This window comes from Haliotis cracherodii, unplaced genomic scaffold (genome assembly GCF_022045235.1).
Source record: "Haliotis cracherodii isolate W230 unplaced genomic scaffold, xgHalCrac1.p SCAF_11, whole genome shotgun sequence".
In the NCBI taxonomy this organism is placed as follows: Eukaryota; Metazoa; Mollusca; class Gastropoda; order Lepetellida; family Haliotidae; genus Haliotis; species Haliotis cracherodii.
Genome location: NW_027266266.1, coordinates 26,361,175 through 26,379,213, shown reverse-complemented (window position 1 = coordinate 26,379,213; position 18,039 = coordinate 26,361,175). Strand labels below are relative to the sequence as shown.

General features: G+C 40.8%; 1 protein-coding gene across 1 annotated transcript; it reads right to left on the bottom strand.

Annotated features, from left to right (window-relative positions):
- Positions 1–7,066: 7,066 nt before the first annotated feature.
- Positions 7,067–8,224, bottom strand: LOC139454982 (probable ATP-dependent RNA helicase ddx20). The gene is made up of 2 exons (XM_071236573.1): positions 7,653–8,224; positions 7,067–7,505 (listed from the first exon to the last, which is right to left on the bottom strand). The coding sequence occupies exons 1-2, from the start codon at positions 8,222–8,224 to the stop codon at positions 7,067–7,069; spliced, it is 1,011 nt and encodes a 336-aa protein (XP_071092674.1).
- Between the last annotated feature and the right edge of the window lie 9,815 nt (positions 8,225–18,039).

Here is an 18,039-nt window from a genome sequence, read left to right as displayed (position 1 = left end):
CACTTATATAGCGACGTAAATGCATATTGTATAGTGCTAGCTCACTGAGATACCATGACGCAGTTTAAGATGAATACCCCACTCACATACAATATACTGACTCCGAGCCAACCAATCCTTGTTTTAGCTCCTTAGTGCCGAGCGCAGGGAGGGTAACAACAAGTACCATCTTTTAACGTCTTTTGTTTGAAAGAAATGTTTTCAATATAAGGCCATTTTATAACTGTTATCTTATTTGAGGCAATTTAAAAAGTTACAAATCGATATCTGAGTGAACGTTGTTTCTTTTTCGCCACAGCAAGCAATAATGCATCTGTACCAACAACAAAGATCGTTAAAGGCACATCTTCAAAGTCTAACAATATCTGTATATCGTCGTACCTAAATGTACAAAATGAGTATCATTCTATGTTTGTGTGTAAACTCTATCTCCCATTAAGAAACACATGTATTCCCAAGAAGATTACATCTAATCTAAATATCAATTTGTTTTGCACAGCCATGTCAAAACTGAAATGTTACATCTGCAAAATATGCGCATTTTACATACAGAATAGAAGAAACGCATCTACATTGGCCTACTCTGCCCTGGATTCCAGGTGTGTGCGTGGAGTGGGTGGGTGGGGTATTTGGCGTTTGGCTCTGTATGAGGAAGGCAACGCTGTCTATCATATTCTGAGCTAACAATAACACGCGTGAGGCTGGTGAGGCTGGAGGCCGAGCACGCACTGTCACACGTGCACAAACACACAATAACTTGCACCTGTATGTATAACAGTGTTTACCCTGGAACTGAGACTTTATCAAATAAAAGTTTCTTTATGTTAAAACGTATCATGATATTTTGAAAACTATTTTTATCATACAAGGGATAGTGGTATCGATGTAATAAACTAATACAATCACTTGGTATCATGATCCGATACATATGCAAATGAGGTCGCCTACCAGGAACTACTTCCATGCTCCATACATCGATATAGCGTTTGCTTGTCCCATACACTATTGTCTTATGCTCACAATACATTAAGATAGGGGTATCTTCATGTGTGGGCGATTCTGTTTGCAAATCATTTAGCACTATACTATACGCCCCTGGCGGTTCACTCCAAAATTGTATTCATACGCGGTTCCTGAAGCTATTTCGTTGAGAGAATTTACTTCCTATTAACATCAAACATTTTAAGCAGGACAATATGATAAAGAAGAGAGTGTCAATCCTTGTGTGTTTCCGTATCGTATATATCGTGTATTAGGAACAAAACATATTTATTCCTAATTAATATTTATGATTTGGAAACAGTCAGCTAATAATCTTAATTGAATTGCTCAAGTCAAAAGAATATACAGTAAAGTACGGTCATAACGAACTCAAAGGGACTACTAATTTTAGTTCGTTATAACCCAGTTCGTTATAAGTACATATACAGCATGACTACAGCAAGTAGTCGGGACCAAAAAGGAAGTTCGTTATATCCGTCAGTTCCTTATAAGCGAGTTCGTTATAACCGTAGTTTACTGTATTTAAATGATGAAGTATTTTGTTTTTTGCAGTTTCTTATTTTAAAAAATAATAATGATATTTCATTATACTTTATTAGATTTACGAATAAACATTAACTTACTATTCGTTTTTCATTAAAGACAAATTGTGCAAAAACATATGACATGTTTGTTTCGATGAGTGAATTGACAACTGAGGTCGTCGTCAGGCCATGATCTTAAAACCAACAACCAATCAGCATGACTCTTCCAAACGAGTTCGGAACAAATTCAAAATGGAGGCGGCGCGTGAGCCTTCGATATATTTAAGGTAAAAGCGTTAAGTTAAAACTTAAATATCACGAAACATCTTTTTTCACGGATGCTATTGCATACTACTCAATAGTTAGTAAGGTTCGAACTAACGTTCAGCAAATCGGAGAAAACGTCAGGACATCTTTAAAATAGAACAATGAAACCTTTCGAGAAATTACACCGTGTGGACATATGATGGTATTCTACGTATTAAACATTGTCGTTTCACATCGACCTTCCTAAAGCAAAGTTTTAGTCAGCGGACGTTACGTGGACATATTTGGACGCAAAGAACTCAGGATGATGTTATTTGCAGTGTGCTGCAATAAGCAGCGAAATTGCATCAAATTTTGACTTTTGAATCAGCGCCCTTTCTTTGTTGTTAAACGCCTCACTCATCAATATTCCAGCTATATGATGGCGTTCAATGAGAATCACATAATGCAAACATACTAGAATGTATGCAAGACACATCAAGCTTTATAGGTACATGTAATGTCATTGTTTCACTGAGACCGTAATCTGATTTCGTTAAAAACATGTATGTACATTCTTGGTCGTCATGGAGACAAAAAGGGTGACGTGAATGGATATTATTTTACGCCACAGGTGGCACTGTTCCAGCTATATGAGCACGGCCTGTAAATGCCCGAGTGTTGACGTGACAGTCGTTCAGCTGCGTCCCACGTCGTGGTGAAAGAATGCCGACATGAACCAGTTCACACGGTGTAGCCACCCGATCCACCTTTAGTCTGCTCTTCCTATAAGCGGGGCAGAGGTGGTCCAGTCGTCGAAGGCGCCACAATACGCTGTGCAGAGTTGCTTCCCTTGGGCACGCTAGAAACCTATGATTGTGGGTTCGAATCCCGATTCGCCCCATTTATGTTTCTAGGTTTGTCAGCACCATATCCGTACTCGTGGGTTTCACAGAAGTGGTGAACGTCTGAGACCTGCATCACTTCGGGCTTTCCTCCTACATTAGGCTGACACGCCGTGATGTAACTGGGATACTGTTAAAAGCGGCATTAAATCAAATTTGCTCACTCACTCACTCACTCACTCACTCACTCACTCACTCACTCACTCACTCACTCACTCACTCACTCACTAACTCACTCTTCTTAAAGGCATTGAGTGCAGTCCCCACCCGGACTCCTGTGGCGGCAAAAGAACATGCCGACTCCTCATGTTTACCATGCTCTTGTGGAATTATCATGATGATAGTGACACTGATGTTTACACTAATAACCACAAGTATTTAGGGTCACGGAAAGTTCTAATCATACATTGGGCTATAATTAAATATAAACTCAGCTTAAACAAGATATAGTCTTGAAATCTACGAGACAGGTAGATGTAGTGACAGTAGCAGTAGATGTAGTGCCTGTAGTAGCAGTAGATGTTGTGACAGTAGAAGCAGTAGATGTTGTGACAGTAATAGCAGTAGATGTAGTGAAAGTAGTAGCAGTAGATGTAGCGCCTGTAGTAGCAGTAGATGTTGTGACAGTAGAAGCAGTAGATGTTGTGACAGTAATAGCAGTAGATGTAGTGACAGTAATAGCAGTAGATGTTGTGACAGTAGTAGCAGTAGATGTAGTGACAGTAGTAGCAGTAGATGTATCGCCTGTGGTAGCAGTAGATGTAGTGCCTTTAGTAGCAGTAGATGTTGTGACAGTAGAAGCAGTGGGTGTAGTGACAGTAGAAGCAGTAGATGTATCGCCTGTAGTAGCAGTAGATGTAGTGCCTGTAGTAGCAGTAGATGTAGTGACAGTAGAAGCAGTAGATGTAGTGACAGTAGTAGCAGTAGATGTAGTGACAGTAGAAGCAGTAGATGTAGTGACAGTAGAAGCAGTAGATGTAGTGACAGCAGTAGCAGTAGATGTAGTGCCTGTAGTAGCAGTAGATGTTGTGACAGTAGTAGCAGTAGATGTTGTGACAGTAGAAGCAGTAGATGTTGTGACAGTAATAGCAGTAGATGTAGTGACAGTAGTAGCAGTAGATGTTGTGACAGTAGTAGCAGCAGATGTAGTGACAGTAGTAGCAGTAGATGTATCGCCTGTGGTAGCAGTAGATGTAGTGCCTTTAGTAGCAGTAGATGTTGTGACAGTAGAAGCAGTGTGTGTAGTGACAGTAGAAGCAGTAGATGTATCGCCTGTAGTAGCAGTAGATGTAGTGCCTGTAGTAGCAGTAGATGTAGTGACAGTAGAAGCAGTAGATGTAGTGACAGTAGTAGCAGTAGATGTAGTGACAGTAGAAGCAGTAGATGTAGTGACAGTAGAAGCAGTAGATGTAGTGACAGCAGTAGCAGTAGATGTAGTGCCTGTAGTAGCAGTAGATGTTGTGACAGTAGTAGCAGTAGATGTAGTGACAGTAGCAGCAGTAGATGTAGTGACAGTAGTAGCAGGGGTAATTATAGCGACATTAGTAGTAGAAGTAGTAGTAGTAGTAGTAGTAGTGTCAACAGTTGCCTGTAGAGTATAGTTGCAGTGGCGACAGCACTACGTCAATGACACATGTTTCGACAATGACGAAACTCTATAAGCCACATAATGACGTCATGATGACTTAAATCCCGCACTTCAACCAATACGAAGCGTGTGTTGCTGCCCTCCCCACGAGATGCGAGGTTGTGGACTAATTGACATGGCATAGTTCCATGTCCCACCAACAGGGGAGAGTGTCGAGACATGCACATGCCATGTGTTGACAATTGTGTTGACAGCGTAACACGTAGAGAATAGTTTACCATAAAACCTGGGCGCCAGACCCAAAATTCCCCATTCGGCAGACAACCGACATGTATGTACCTTCCGGCAAACCATTCAAACAAAATGCCCATCGATATTAAAAACGTCAGTATACAACAACTGTCTGTGAAACAGGCCGGGATCAAATAGCGCTTATTCCCCACAGACATGGATACATGTAAATATTACTCTGAAAATGTTTCACAAAGAATATCCGCATTTCTTTATATACAACCCCTGGATTTTAGTGAAAGAGATTTCTCTGTGCCGGCTAAGACAAATCCATTGGAGACTCGATGCTTGTCTCTCGCTTCGCTGTTTGACTGGCTGTCTCGCTCGGCAGCCAATGCGCAGTTCAAATATTTACGAGCTTCTTTATCGCTGAGCCCAAGCATGGCACAACCCTCCCGTATGCAAGCATCACACGTCATATTAAAGGATGAAAATATTGTTCATAAATTGCATCTATTTGTTCAAACACGATCGTCGCCACCGATATGTGTTTACTGGGTCAAGGGAGGTAACTCGCAATGTTGTGTCACTCCAAGAACTTTCTCGTAGGGGGACTGGTGGAATTTCGTGGTTTAAATTCGGTATTGTTGACGGTCCTTCGTTCTTATCTTGTTTGTATTTATCATTTGAGACCCACATTTAGAATAAAGAAATACATGTAGGCTTTTGTGTGGATTTGTTTTCTCAATAAGAACAATTAAAGTCTTGTTTCTGAATAAACTTGGTATATTATGATTTGAGAACATGCATGTTTACGTCAAACGTGTTTATGATTCTTTGTTTTGTGATTATTTTGAGGTTGTTTACAACATTTAATTATGTTTTAATGTACACATGTGCTTTTCTCAGTCCTTTTTATTGAACAGTTTATAAATATAATATTTCAAATGTAAATTAAATCTTCAATATATCTTAGCACTGAATTGTTCGATAGCCATTACTTAGAAGTTGACAAATAACAATGTAGACACAATTTGATGGATTTTGTTGCATTTACGGTAATTAAAGAAGTTGTTAGCCATACATTGGGTCTACTTTATCTTAACACTTTCATGAAATAGACATATGTCATCCAAAGCATCACCTTAGGAAATTAGTGGTGTTTAAAAATAACACGGACGTTTTCCTATTTCTCGAAGCCAAGCACCTGTCTGGGGCGTTGAATGTGCCTGGACTTACGCTGCTTTGTGACAGTATTTCAGCTCTGCATGTCGCTGGCGAACACAGGCGATGTAAGTGATACAGTTTGTTTTTAAATAAAACGTAACTTTAATATCAAATGCCGTATTACGTTGTATTTTTAAAATGAGAACATTTTCGGTACTGACGACCACTGTGTTGTATGTTGTATGCATATGATGGAGAGGGATGCTTCATCTTCATCAGGAAAACGTGTCGATGATGTTTGTAAAAATACCCCCTGGAGGTCATATACTATATTCTACTTCTGTAATATATTACTATAAAAGCAATAATATCATATCCAATATTATCATCAAAAGAACATTTATGATAATCATGCTATTTCATTGACATCAAAAGGAGGTGGCCTACAGATACTGTTTTATGTCATGATGATGTAAATGATGATAATAATAATCTGCATCGCCCCATTTCACAACAATCTTTAACAACAAACAATTCATTGCTACAAAAACACAGCCATGTGCATAAACGCGCGTGGACTCTTTTCATGTGTATAGTTCCGCCTTTTCATAAACACCGAACGCTCCCGCGAGTGCAGTTTAAACAGATCGCTAGTTACGTTTACTGAAGCGAAAATTTTATCATCATAATTCAAACCTCAATTAAAAATTAATTTCTTTGGAGCACCAGACCATAATCCAAAACTTTTAAGTGCATAACAACAATAATCCCAAACACGAAAAATAAAACTGTGGCCCAGACAATGTGTCTCTCTTCAGTGGCTAAGAGAATCACATTTATTCGCCGACTTGTTGGCGACGGTAGAAAACCCGGTTATTAATTTCCCCCAGGCTCGTCTAATCCGCGTAATTGCCCACAGTGGCCCCCTTACTCTTCCCCACTCACGACAGAAACTGTAGGTAGAGGCAGCCTGGCGTGACTAGGCAGTAGTCGTAGTGGTAGTTGTTCTGGTAGTTGTAGTGGTGGTAGTAGTAGTTGTAGTGGTGGTGGTGGTAGGGATGATGGTGGTGGTGATAGTGTTTGTGGGAGTAGCGGTAGTGGTGGTGGTTGTAGTAGTAGTAGGAGGAGGAGGAGTAGTATTAGTATTAGTAGTAGTAGTAGTAGTAGTAGTAGTAGTAAGTAGTCGGCGTTGTATGTGTCCGATCGTGTTGATTGCAGTTGTTCTGGTAGTTGTAGTGGTGGTAGTTGTGGTGGTAGTAGTTGTAGTAGTGGTCGTAGTAGTTGTAGTGGTGGTGGTGGGAGGGATGATGGTGGTAGTGATAGTGGTTGTGAGAGTAGCGGTAGTGAGGATTGTAGTAGTAGAAGTAGTCGTAGTAGTAGTAGTAGTAGTAGTAGTAGCAATACTAGTAGTAGGAGAAGGAGTAGTTAGTAGTCGTGTTGATTGCAGTTGTAATGGTATTGTAGTGGTAGTTGTAATGGTAGTTATAGTGGTAGTTGTAGTGGTAGTTGTAGTGGTTGTTGTAGTGGTAGTTGTAGTGGTAGTTGTAGTGGTTGTTGTGGTGGTAGTTGTAGTGGTTGTTGTAGTGGTAGTTGTACTGGTAGTTGTAATGGTTTCTGTAGTGGTAGTTGTAGTGGTAGTTGTAGTGGTTGTTGTAGTGGTAGTTGTAGTGGTAGTTGTAGTGGTAGATGTAGTGTTTGTTGTAGTGGTAGTTGTACTGGTAGTTGTAGTTGTAGTGGTAGTTGTAGTGGTTGTTGTAGTGGTAGTGGTAGTTGTAGTGGTTGTTGTAGTGGTAGTTGTAGTGGTTGTTGTAGTGGTAGTTGTACTGGTAGTTGTAATGGTTTCTGTAGTGGTAGTTTTGGTAATTGTAGTGGTAGTTGTGGTGATAGTTGTAATAGTGGTTGTTATGATGGTTGTAGTGGTGGTTATATCTGTAGGTGTAGTGGTATTAATAGTGGTGGTTGCAGTGGTATTTGTAGTGGTAGTTGTACTGGTGGTTGTAGTGGTAGGTGTAGTGGTGGTTGTAGTGGTAGGTGTACTGGTGGTTGTAGTGGTGGTTGTAATGGTAGTTGTAGTGGTGGTTGTAGTTGAGGTTGTAATGATAGTTGTAGTGGTTGTTGTAGTCGTAGTTGTAGTGGTGGTTGTAATGATAGTTGTAGTAGTTGTTGTAGACGTAGTTGTAGTGGTTGTTGTAGTGGTGGTTGTAATGGTAGTTGTAGTGGTGGCTGTAATGGTAGTTGTAGTGGTGGCTGTAATGGTAGTTGTAGTCGTAGTTGTGGTGGTGGTTGTAGTGGTGGCTGTAATGGGGATAGTGGTGGCTGTTGTAGCGGAAGTTGTAGATGTGGTGTAGTGATGGTTGTAATGATGGTTGTTTTGGTTGTAATAGGTGGCAGTTGTAGAGGTAGTTCTTATGGTCGTATTGGTGGTTGTGGTAGTGGTGGGGTTGATGGTGTTGGTGATGTCGGCGGTGTTGGTGTTGATAGCGGTGGGTTTGATTGGTGGTGTTGATGTTGTTAATGATGGCGTGGTGATGATGGCGGTAGTGTTTTTTTAGGGTTGTCATGGTGAAAGTTCGGACTGTCGTGGTGGTCACATGTGTTGTGACGATGAGCGTTGTCGGTTCCTACGGTCGTTGTGGTGGTCGTTACGACGACCACGCTGCTGTTGTTGGTATATTTGCTGCGTCAGTAGTGTTGACTGTGATCGTTTAGGTTGTCATGGCGGTGGTTAGCACGTCGTTACTGTAAGACTGCTTGCGAGACGTTAAACAATATTCACTCACTCACGTGACGATAATACTTGCCATAAGTGGAAACATCGTAAGTTAAGAAACAATTGCAGTGCTGCTAAAATACGTACACATATCCGTTGCTGTTACTAACAACAATCTATCAATAAAAAATAATACCAAATTATTGATGAAAGGTGAATCTCCATTACACGATTTCTCAGAAAAAGTAAGCTTAATCTCAACTTGAATTCGAGAGTGTACAGATGGCCACAACAAAACAACATCACAATGTGGAGACGACTGTGTGCCTCACGTATTACATTTCTATAACATGACGCAACAAATCAGTTTTCAACGGTTAAATCATCACTGAATTCAACACATTCACGCTATTCAACCTCGCTAGGGATTCAAATATCAAATCAGATGACAATATTCTAATTATTTTAGCACTGGGCTGTTGCTTCATGGGCAAAGCCGAACTAATCTCGTGGGGCATTAAACCTGATGCCCTGTTTCAAGACTCGAGTTAGTCGGCTGCACATTGTTCTGTAATTGTCATTAAGGCTGTTCAGAGTTCAGAACAAGTATTTTTCATTTGTGAGACATCATTTGATCTTTAAGAGAAAAGTTAAAGTTCCAGCACGTTTTACTGTTTTTCGACACGACTCGCGAGCGGAGTTTCAGTAGGTTGAGAGGTTCTGCGCAGCAATTACTCACTCGACGTATAAAATTTCGCCAAGAAAAATTAATGTATGTGTTTTATTTGTCGTCATTATATTTTGGAAACTGTTAAATTGGTAACAAGAATATCAACTTACATCAATATTAATAATTACTATTAGAACATGTGATGATTTGGCTCTATTCTAAATTTGAATGGTTTTGTCTCGTACCACATTTGAATATTTCCATAAGCTCAGAGGTCTTAAACAATGTTTATTATCCGTCTTATTGTCGGGTAAGACCCTATGAATATTATTGCCTGCATAAACTGACCGACAAAAGAAAGTATACTCTTATGTTTGATGGATGCTAAGAACGAAACAAATGAAAAATGGTTATTCGATTGTGATGTATTTTATACGGTATCATTGTTGTGTTTTGGACCTTACGTTTGTTGTGTTTCGGCGATTGTGTTCATTCTAGTCATGTTTTCATATTTGAAGACCGTAGTCTTCTGTAAGCAATCAGAATGCACTCTGTTTGAAGACCGTAGTCTTCTGTAGGCAATCAGAATACACTCTGTTTGAAGACCGTAGTCTTCTGTAAGCAATCAGAATGCACCATATTTGAAGACCGTAGTCTTCTGAAGGCAATCAGAATACACTCTGTTTGAAGACCGTAGTCTTCTATAGGCAGTCAGAATGCTGCATATTTGAAGTCCGTAGTCTTCTGAAGGCAATCAGAATGCACCATATTTGAAGTCCGTAGTCTTCTGTAGGAAATCAGAATGCAACATATTTGAAGTCCGTAGTCTTTTTTAGGAAATCAGAATGCACCATATTTGAAGTCCATAGTCAGTGATTGACATCATGTGCATCGGTCTACGCATTTGGGATACGATGACATTGCATCAACCAAGTCAACGAGCCTGACTACCCGATCCCGTTAGTCGCCTCTTACGACAAGCATAGTCACCTTTTACGACAAGCGTGAGTTGCTGAACACCTATTCTGACCCGGATAGCAAACATGTAAACGTCTATTATACTGAACAGCAAAAGAAATGTCACCATGGATAGATATATTGTGTATATTTGTCCAAACATTGGGCACGGGCGTTATCATGCTGAAACTCGTGGTTGTGGCGACGTGCCAAATGAGGTATGGCGTGTGGTCTCAAGACTTGATCAATGTACCGAGCTGCTGTGACACCATTGCCTCTCCTTGGACCGATGTTCTGGAAGACCACAGGGCCGACCCTCTGTGCAAGACCAATTTCACCCCAAACCATGATTCTCGGACCACCCCACGAGTCTCTCTCAACAACACAAGCATCCGAATAACGTTTCCCACGGCGTGGCCAGACTCTGCCATCTGCTGTTGAGATACAGTAACGTCTCTCGTCTGAGAAGAGGACTCTTCTCCACTGGTGGTGGCGCTAATGCTGGTGCTGTGTTGCCCACTGAAGACGGTCCCGGCGATGACGTTGTGTCAGAATGGGTCCTCGGTGTGGCCTGTGACAGCGGAGGTGTCTGCTCGTCAATCGTCGACGCACGGTGTCCGCACTAATGTGTCGCTGGTGTGTCCCCATGGTCTGTCGAGCATTTTCCGCAGCAGTAACAAAGCGATCTTGAAGATGCTGTCGCACAATCTGACGATCATGACATCGGGTGATGACCATTGGTCTTCCACTGTGTGGTCGGTCATCTGTAGTGTTGGTGGTCTGGTACCATTGCTGCAGCCTGTATATGGTCCTTATGTGGACTTGAAATGCATTGGCTACTTGCCGGGCGGTTTGTCCAGCTTGCAATCGTCCAAGGGCTTGGTGTCGCTGATTTCTTGTCAATCTTGGCATGTGGTAGCAATTCATTAACGAATGAATGTTATCCGATCTAGGTGGATTTTTATAGGGCAAGAAATGGGGGAACGCAATTGCATTTCAATTTGCACGGAACTGACGTGCATCGGGTTACCATGGTCGTTGCCGTGATGCTTTTGGTTTTATTGTCATCTGCTTTGTTTTTTTATCATCAAATTTCATTTTTCCGGGTATAGATATATAAATGACAACTTTTCATGCAATGTTACTTGGGGTGACCTTTCTTTTGCGGTTCAGCATATATGCATATCGGGTTTTCCTCCAACATTATGGTGGCATGTTACATAACTAAAATATACTTCTCAACTTTTTATAGGGATGTCGAGTTATGTCAGTTATATTTAAATTACACCTGACATATTATGATCAGATTTGCGTATCTTGTAATGAAAAAATATCCCTATCAAAACTTGAGTAACATACGTTGCAAAACAGCAGTAAACCATACTCACTGTCACACACATAAATCAAATGACAGTAATATAATCTAAAAGTAGAAAAAAAAACTACCTATAACAAATTCTAAAAGATTATCAAATTCATAAATCCCTTTAAAAGTCAGATGTATGTAGCGGACATTAAAAATCAAAGAAATTAGAAAAGGTCGTGTTTAACCATAAAAATATGGGGTCACATATTGGCGTTGTTTGATTACGGTACCAGTCAGAGCACAAATAGGGATATTGGCGTTGTTTGATTACGGTACCAGTCAGAGTACAAATAGTGATATTGGCGTTGTTTGATTACGGTACCAGTCAGAGTACAAATAGGGATATTGGCGTTGTTTCATTACAGTACCAGTCAGAGTACAAATAGGGATATTGGCGTTGTTTGATTACGGTACCAGCCAGAGTACAAATAGGGATAGTGGAGTTATTTGATTACGGTACCAGCCAGGGTACAAATAGTGATATTGGCGTTGTTTGATTACGGTACCAGTCAGGGTACAAATAGGGATAGTGGAGTTGTTTGATTACGGTACCAGTCAGGGTACAAATAGGGATATTGGCGTTGTTTCATTACGGTACCAGTCAGAGTACAAATAGGGATAGTGGAGTTATTTGATTACGGTACCAGCCAGGGTACAATTAGTGATATTGGCGTTGTTTGATTACGGTACCAGTCAGGGTACAAATAGGGATAGTGGAGTTGTTTGATTACGGTTCCAGTCAGGGTACAAAAAGAAATACTGGTCTTGCAGTATCAGCCGTTCCAGATCAAACGACGTTTGAAAAACAATAAAAGTATTTTCATGTGTCAATTCTAAATCAATGTTTGAGCGCAGCGTGCTGTTTGCTATGTGCACCATGGCCTCATTGTATAAAACAAATTCTGTTCAGAATTTTAACCGTTATTGTGTTTTTCAAATAATTAAAGCTGTTGCCTGCAAAGGTAGATGGCGTTAACTGTTGAATACATGTTGAAGGAAGGACCTGATTTAGGTTTACACATGGCTAGTTTGACTTGAACAGAGCATTAACTAAATGAATTATTAGTTAAACATGCACCACAATGACGGAAAGTGTGTGTCTATGGCTGACTTTGAGGGAAGAACAACTTAATGAGAAACGTGTGTCGCCAGAGGGATTCGAACCCATACCGAAAGCTAACGAATATAAACTTAAGAAATTCTGTGTAATTATCTGTTAAATGTACTAGCATCATGACATGTAGTTAATCCGTATATGGATGGGGATTTTTGTTTTTTATTCAGTATATTATAGCAATCATTGGTAAGTGTACGTGTCATTTGGTAGTTTTTCGTTTAAAGACACGAACAGAGAGGAAAGATACATACTCCTTTGTAGATCAAGGCTGTGGGTTTTTTTCAGAAAAAAAGGTTCATCGGTATAGTATCTATACCGATGAACCTTTTTTTCTGAAAAAAACCCACAGCCTTGATCTACAAAGGAGTATGTATCTTTCCTCTCTGTTCGTGTCTTTAAACGAAAGAATTGGAATTTTTTCGAGTTCGTCACATATGAATTCTAGACTTGCCCAGGGACATGCATTTCATAGCCCGGGTCGCCATAGTGTAAGGTGCACGTGCGAAAAGCTTAGGGAAAACTGAGCTGAAGTAAGAGCACCTGGTGTCTAATGGCTAAAATAATTGTTTAGAGTCCGCAGTAAGCTAGTGAAATACGTGTACTTAAACATAACTTTTACTGTATTCGATACACCAAGGATTCCTCTTTGGCATAAAAGGCACAGAGACGCTGTCACCGAACGGAATCGACGCCTGCCTTAAATAGGCGCCTGGCCATACTTTAGATGAAAAAAAGACGTTTGAAAAACATTGGAATTTTTTTTGTCAAAACGCTTCGAATATATGCCGGGTTTTGGGAGCTTACGAAATATTTTAAAACCATGGAGTTTTTTTGGTATTTATGGTAAACCTTTTTACGTATGTAATCAGAGCCATGACGCTGTTAACATGAATACACGTGGACCCGCATCTTCCTGATGGTACGGACATGAGCAAATCTCGCTGAGGGAGTCAACAGGACATGCGTGGCGGGAGGACAGCAGGTCTTGTCGGACAACTGGAAATGTCAATTTTCTAAATGTTGGTATGGAAAATTGATCAGACATGTTCAACTGGCCGACAACACTTGAACGTTGTGGACTTCTGGCATGGTGAAATACATAATAATATTATTATATGGCTAAAATGAGTGGAAAAGTTTTTGGAACTTCAGATGAAAATCGCAGTATGAGCATGACGAATTTATAATTCTATGTTTGTAATGTTTGTATGTATATCTCCTATGAACATGAGCCTAGGTTAAAAGCTTGCTCATGTTCAAACATGAGAAAAGTTCTGTCTGAAAACCTTCAAAATTAGCCTCTGTGACACATTTATCCTTACCTATGTCTAGTGTTGTCGTAAGTCCAAAATTGTTGCAATTAAATTAATGCAATTGTTGGAGTGAACGAAGTTTACTTTTCATTCGTATAAACATGTCTGATAACTTTCATTACAATTAAAGTTTTGCTTAAATTATACAGATCATGTGGCCAAGAATAGACTTCATCCTACCGTGTCATTTGGCACCAGAAATTCTTTAGTCGAATTTTTTTTGGCAAGGCATCCCGCACTTTTGAATTTACACACACACACACACACACACACACACACACACATAGAGCGGCTGCCTGCATGGTCTAGTGGATAGAGCGGCTGCCTGCGTGGTCTAGTGGATAGAGCGGCTGCCTGCGTGGTCTAGTGGATAGAGCGGCTGCCTGCATGGTCTAGTGGATAGAGAGGATGCCTGCATGGTCTAGTGGATAGAGCGGCTGCCTGCATGATCTAGTGGACAGAGCGGCTGCCTGCATGGTCTAGTGGATAGAGCGGCTGCCTGCATGGTCTAGTGGATAGAGCGGCTGCCTGCATTGTCTAGTGGATAGAGCGGCTGCCTGCATGGTCTAGTGGATAGAGCGGCTGCCTGCATGATCTAGTGGACAGAGCGGGTGCCTGCATGGTCTAGTGGATAGAGCGGCTGCCTGCATGGTCTAGTGGATAGAACGGCTGCCTGCATGGTCTAGTGGATAGAGGGGCTGCCTGCACGGTCTAGTGGACAGAGCGGGTGCCTGCGTGGTCTAGTGGATAGAGGGGCTGCCTGCATGGTCTAGTGGATAGAGAGGGTGCCTGCGTGGTCTAGTGGATAGAGTGGCTGCCTGCATGGTCTAGTGGATAGAGCGGCTGCCTGCATGGTCTAGTGGATAGAGAGGTTGCCTGCATGGTCTAGTGGATAGACCGGGTGCCTGCGTGGTCTAGTGGATAGAGCGGGTGCCTGCATGGTCTAGTGGATAGAGCGGTTGCCTGCATGGTCTAGTGGATAGAGAGGCTGCCTGCATGGTCTAGTGAATAGAGCGGCTGCCTGCATGGTTTAGTGGATAGAGCGGCTGCCTGCATGATCTAGTGGACAGAGCGGCTGCCCAGAGAAGGGGAGGTCGATGGTGGGCGGCATACGTCAAAAGATGTTAAAAGATGCTGCTACCCTGCCTGGCGCTCGGCATTAATAAATGCAAGGGCTGGTATTTCAGTGGTAAACACGATAAGATCGATATAAGACCGGCTATTGTACAATTGTACAAGCAGACACACACACACACACATGCACACACACACACACATGCACACACACACACACACACACACACACACACACACACACACACACACACACACACACACACATGTATGCACGTCGCTATAAGTGCAACAATCTAGTCCTGCACCATGACCGTGGAATATATTTATTTTATGAAAAAGCAAAATCTAGAAATGCATACGAAAGCAAGTCTAGCCAGCTCAAGCTAGCTCTATTCTGAAATCAGCATAAGGAATATTTTTTTTCATTTTCAGAGTCAAGAAGGATATTGTGTAATATAAGATTTCAGAGACTAAATGTTAGTCTAGCAACAATCTTGAAAACGACGTTAAACTCAATTTCACCTCGCCTAACTTATTTCTGTGTTATTTTCATCTGTCTGTACGTAAGACCTCTGAGTGGTTCCGTATCAAATACAAGTGTAGAACATTTGTATTTAAATTCTGAAAACCACTAAAACCTCATTTTGAAATTATGTTTTAACGAAAACATCTTTCTAGTCACTAAATAATTGTATAAAATAAGGTTCGTGACAAAAAATAATAAAACCTTGTTTTCTAAAGAAGTAATTAAATCCTGTATTTGGACATAAAATAGAAGTAAAGAAAATATGACTAGAACGCTGTAAAATACCCCCTTCTAAGTTCTTAAAACACAATAAACCTTGTCATTGGTTTTAAACAGAATAATGATATCATTTATTGTTACACATTTCCTATGTAACTTTATCCTTGTGGGTTTTAGATAATGAAAAAAGACAGGTTAAAAAAGCCGCATGTTTAAAAAAAAATTGCATGTCTGTTAATTTATTACATTTTTCCTAACGTCGAACTCCATCTTCCAATCACGCCGTGTGAGCGGTACCCTTGTGTCAGACAAAAACCGCAAATTACTTAAAATGACTGCTAGACCCGTATCTATTTAAACCAACCTTGTCTCTTTGCCAATATCTTAATCAAGAAAGAAACAGGTAAAAACTCTGTCACCTGTCCGATCGTGATCCTAAGCCCTTTTAACTCGCCGACACGTGCTCCGACCAGCAAGTAATTATTCTCGTTTGTACCTGAGCAAGTCTCGCGAGATCCCGTTAGTAGGGTTGTTAGCCTCGAACACGTTGCACCGTGAGGCATAACTCAGTGTAATGAGAGGTTTTAATAGCGCCCGGCTCACGGGGCTTGTCGACAGCTTAGTAATTAAAAACAAGAAAGGTAGTCTGCGATTTATTTACTGCACGAATATAAGGTTATATGAGCTCTGGCCCCGTGTCACCGTCGGGGTGGGTGCGACACGCGGCGACAGTCGTTCGTCGTCACATCAAAGATGACTCTATAAAATGATATATTCCTTCAACTCATTAGAGAACAGATAGTCCGGGCGTGGTGTGATTAGATGACTTCGCACAGTAATGTATCAATTTATCGCCATTTTTCACAGACTCGCAAGAGCGACATATCCGCTCGTCCCAAGATTCGCTTTTGATCTCCGATTTAGCGAAAGGTAAGTCGGTGGTCGCGACAGCCAGGTAACCCAGACTCACCGTGAATTATGGATTCATAATAGAATCAAAGGATTCACTCGCTTCAGCACTAATGACGACTGATAGGCTTATTACTTGTTCTTCGGCACTGACTTATTCTCTGAACAAATTTTCGATTATTTATCATCGCCTCGCTTTGTGTGGCCAACCCGCTTTCCTATCGTCATTTACTGCGGACCACCACCGGAAGCGCAGAAGAATATGGTAGGCACTCGGTGTGGTAATTATGCCCCTAAGAAATCCTTTCTTCTCCACACTGTATTGTAATTTCGCACGCAATGTTCAAAATGGGGGCAAATCAGGTAGTTCTGATATTATTTCAGCTAGGATTATCAAAAACCGGAATGTCACCATAAGGGTGACTAACAACAGATCATAATGAATCATTGTCGCTCTCCACTAACCGGAAATAGTTCATACGCCGAAAATGATAGAAACCCAGCAGACGACTCCTTTGAAATGAAGAAAATTTGTCAAAAACTCACCTTGCTCGTTAGTAATTGTAATTCAAGCAGCATAAAGGCAGTGCGCCATGTTGGAAGATCCGCGCACGGCAACTCGCCTAACAAATATCTCGTCAGGTAAAAACGACCAATAAGCTAATTATTCTGACCCTGATATAAAGACGGACCTTTTCGGCTTTAATTGATTCAATTTCTTCTGATTCAAACGCCAGAATTTTCTTTGAGGGCAGTAATTTTACCAGATGAAATATTAACCCCATCATCCATAGATCACCTGCGATTGACTCCTTTGATATAATTGCATGGGACCGTCTGCTTTGATGTGTAACGAGGTGTCTAGTGGTGTCTCCTTAATATCACTAGAAACAGAGACGTGGAACGTCATATGTGCTGTAACATTCATGTTCCTTACATATATTTTCCTGAGGATACATAGGAGGTTGATTTTTAACGATATTTTGTCTAGACGGCACTGAATAGTTAGTTCTTCATAATTATAAACATGTTCACAGTTCTGTATATGTCGGTTACCTTTTCATAATTGCACAAAACGATCTTAGCGCTAAGACCATTGTAAGCCTTTATTAAAGTATCGGAGTTAAGATTATCTTAGCGCTAAGATCGCTTTGTGCAAGTGGGCCCAGTACTGTAAATGTCCCAATAAATTAACTGAATAACGACAGTTGTATGTTTCGTCAAATATAATGGCTCGTTCTTTGTTGACGTTTTGATGACGTGTATTGCGGATTACGTCAAGGTAACAAAACGCAATGACGTCATTATACACGTAATCTTTTGATTTGATGAAGGTTTGAGTCACAATTAAATTATTAATAGTTGTTACAACTACGCCAAATATATTCTTTTGAATATATAGTTTGTAGACCAGGATGTATGTTTACCACGACAGGTAAAACGTAACTTGATACCATGAACGTAAACTAGAATAGAGTCCCCGAAATTAACTTATATACATGCATATGGTCC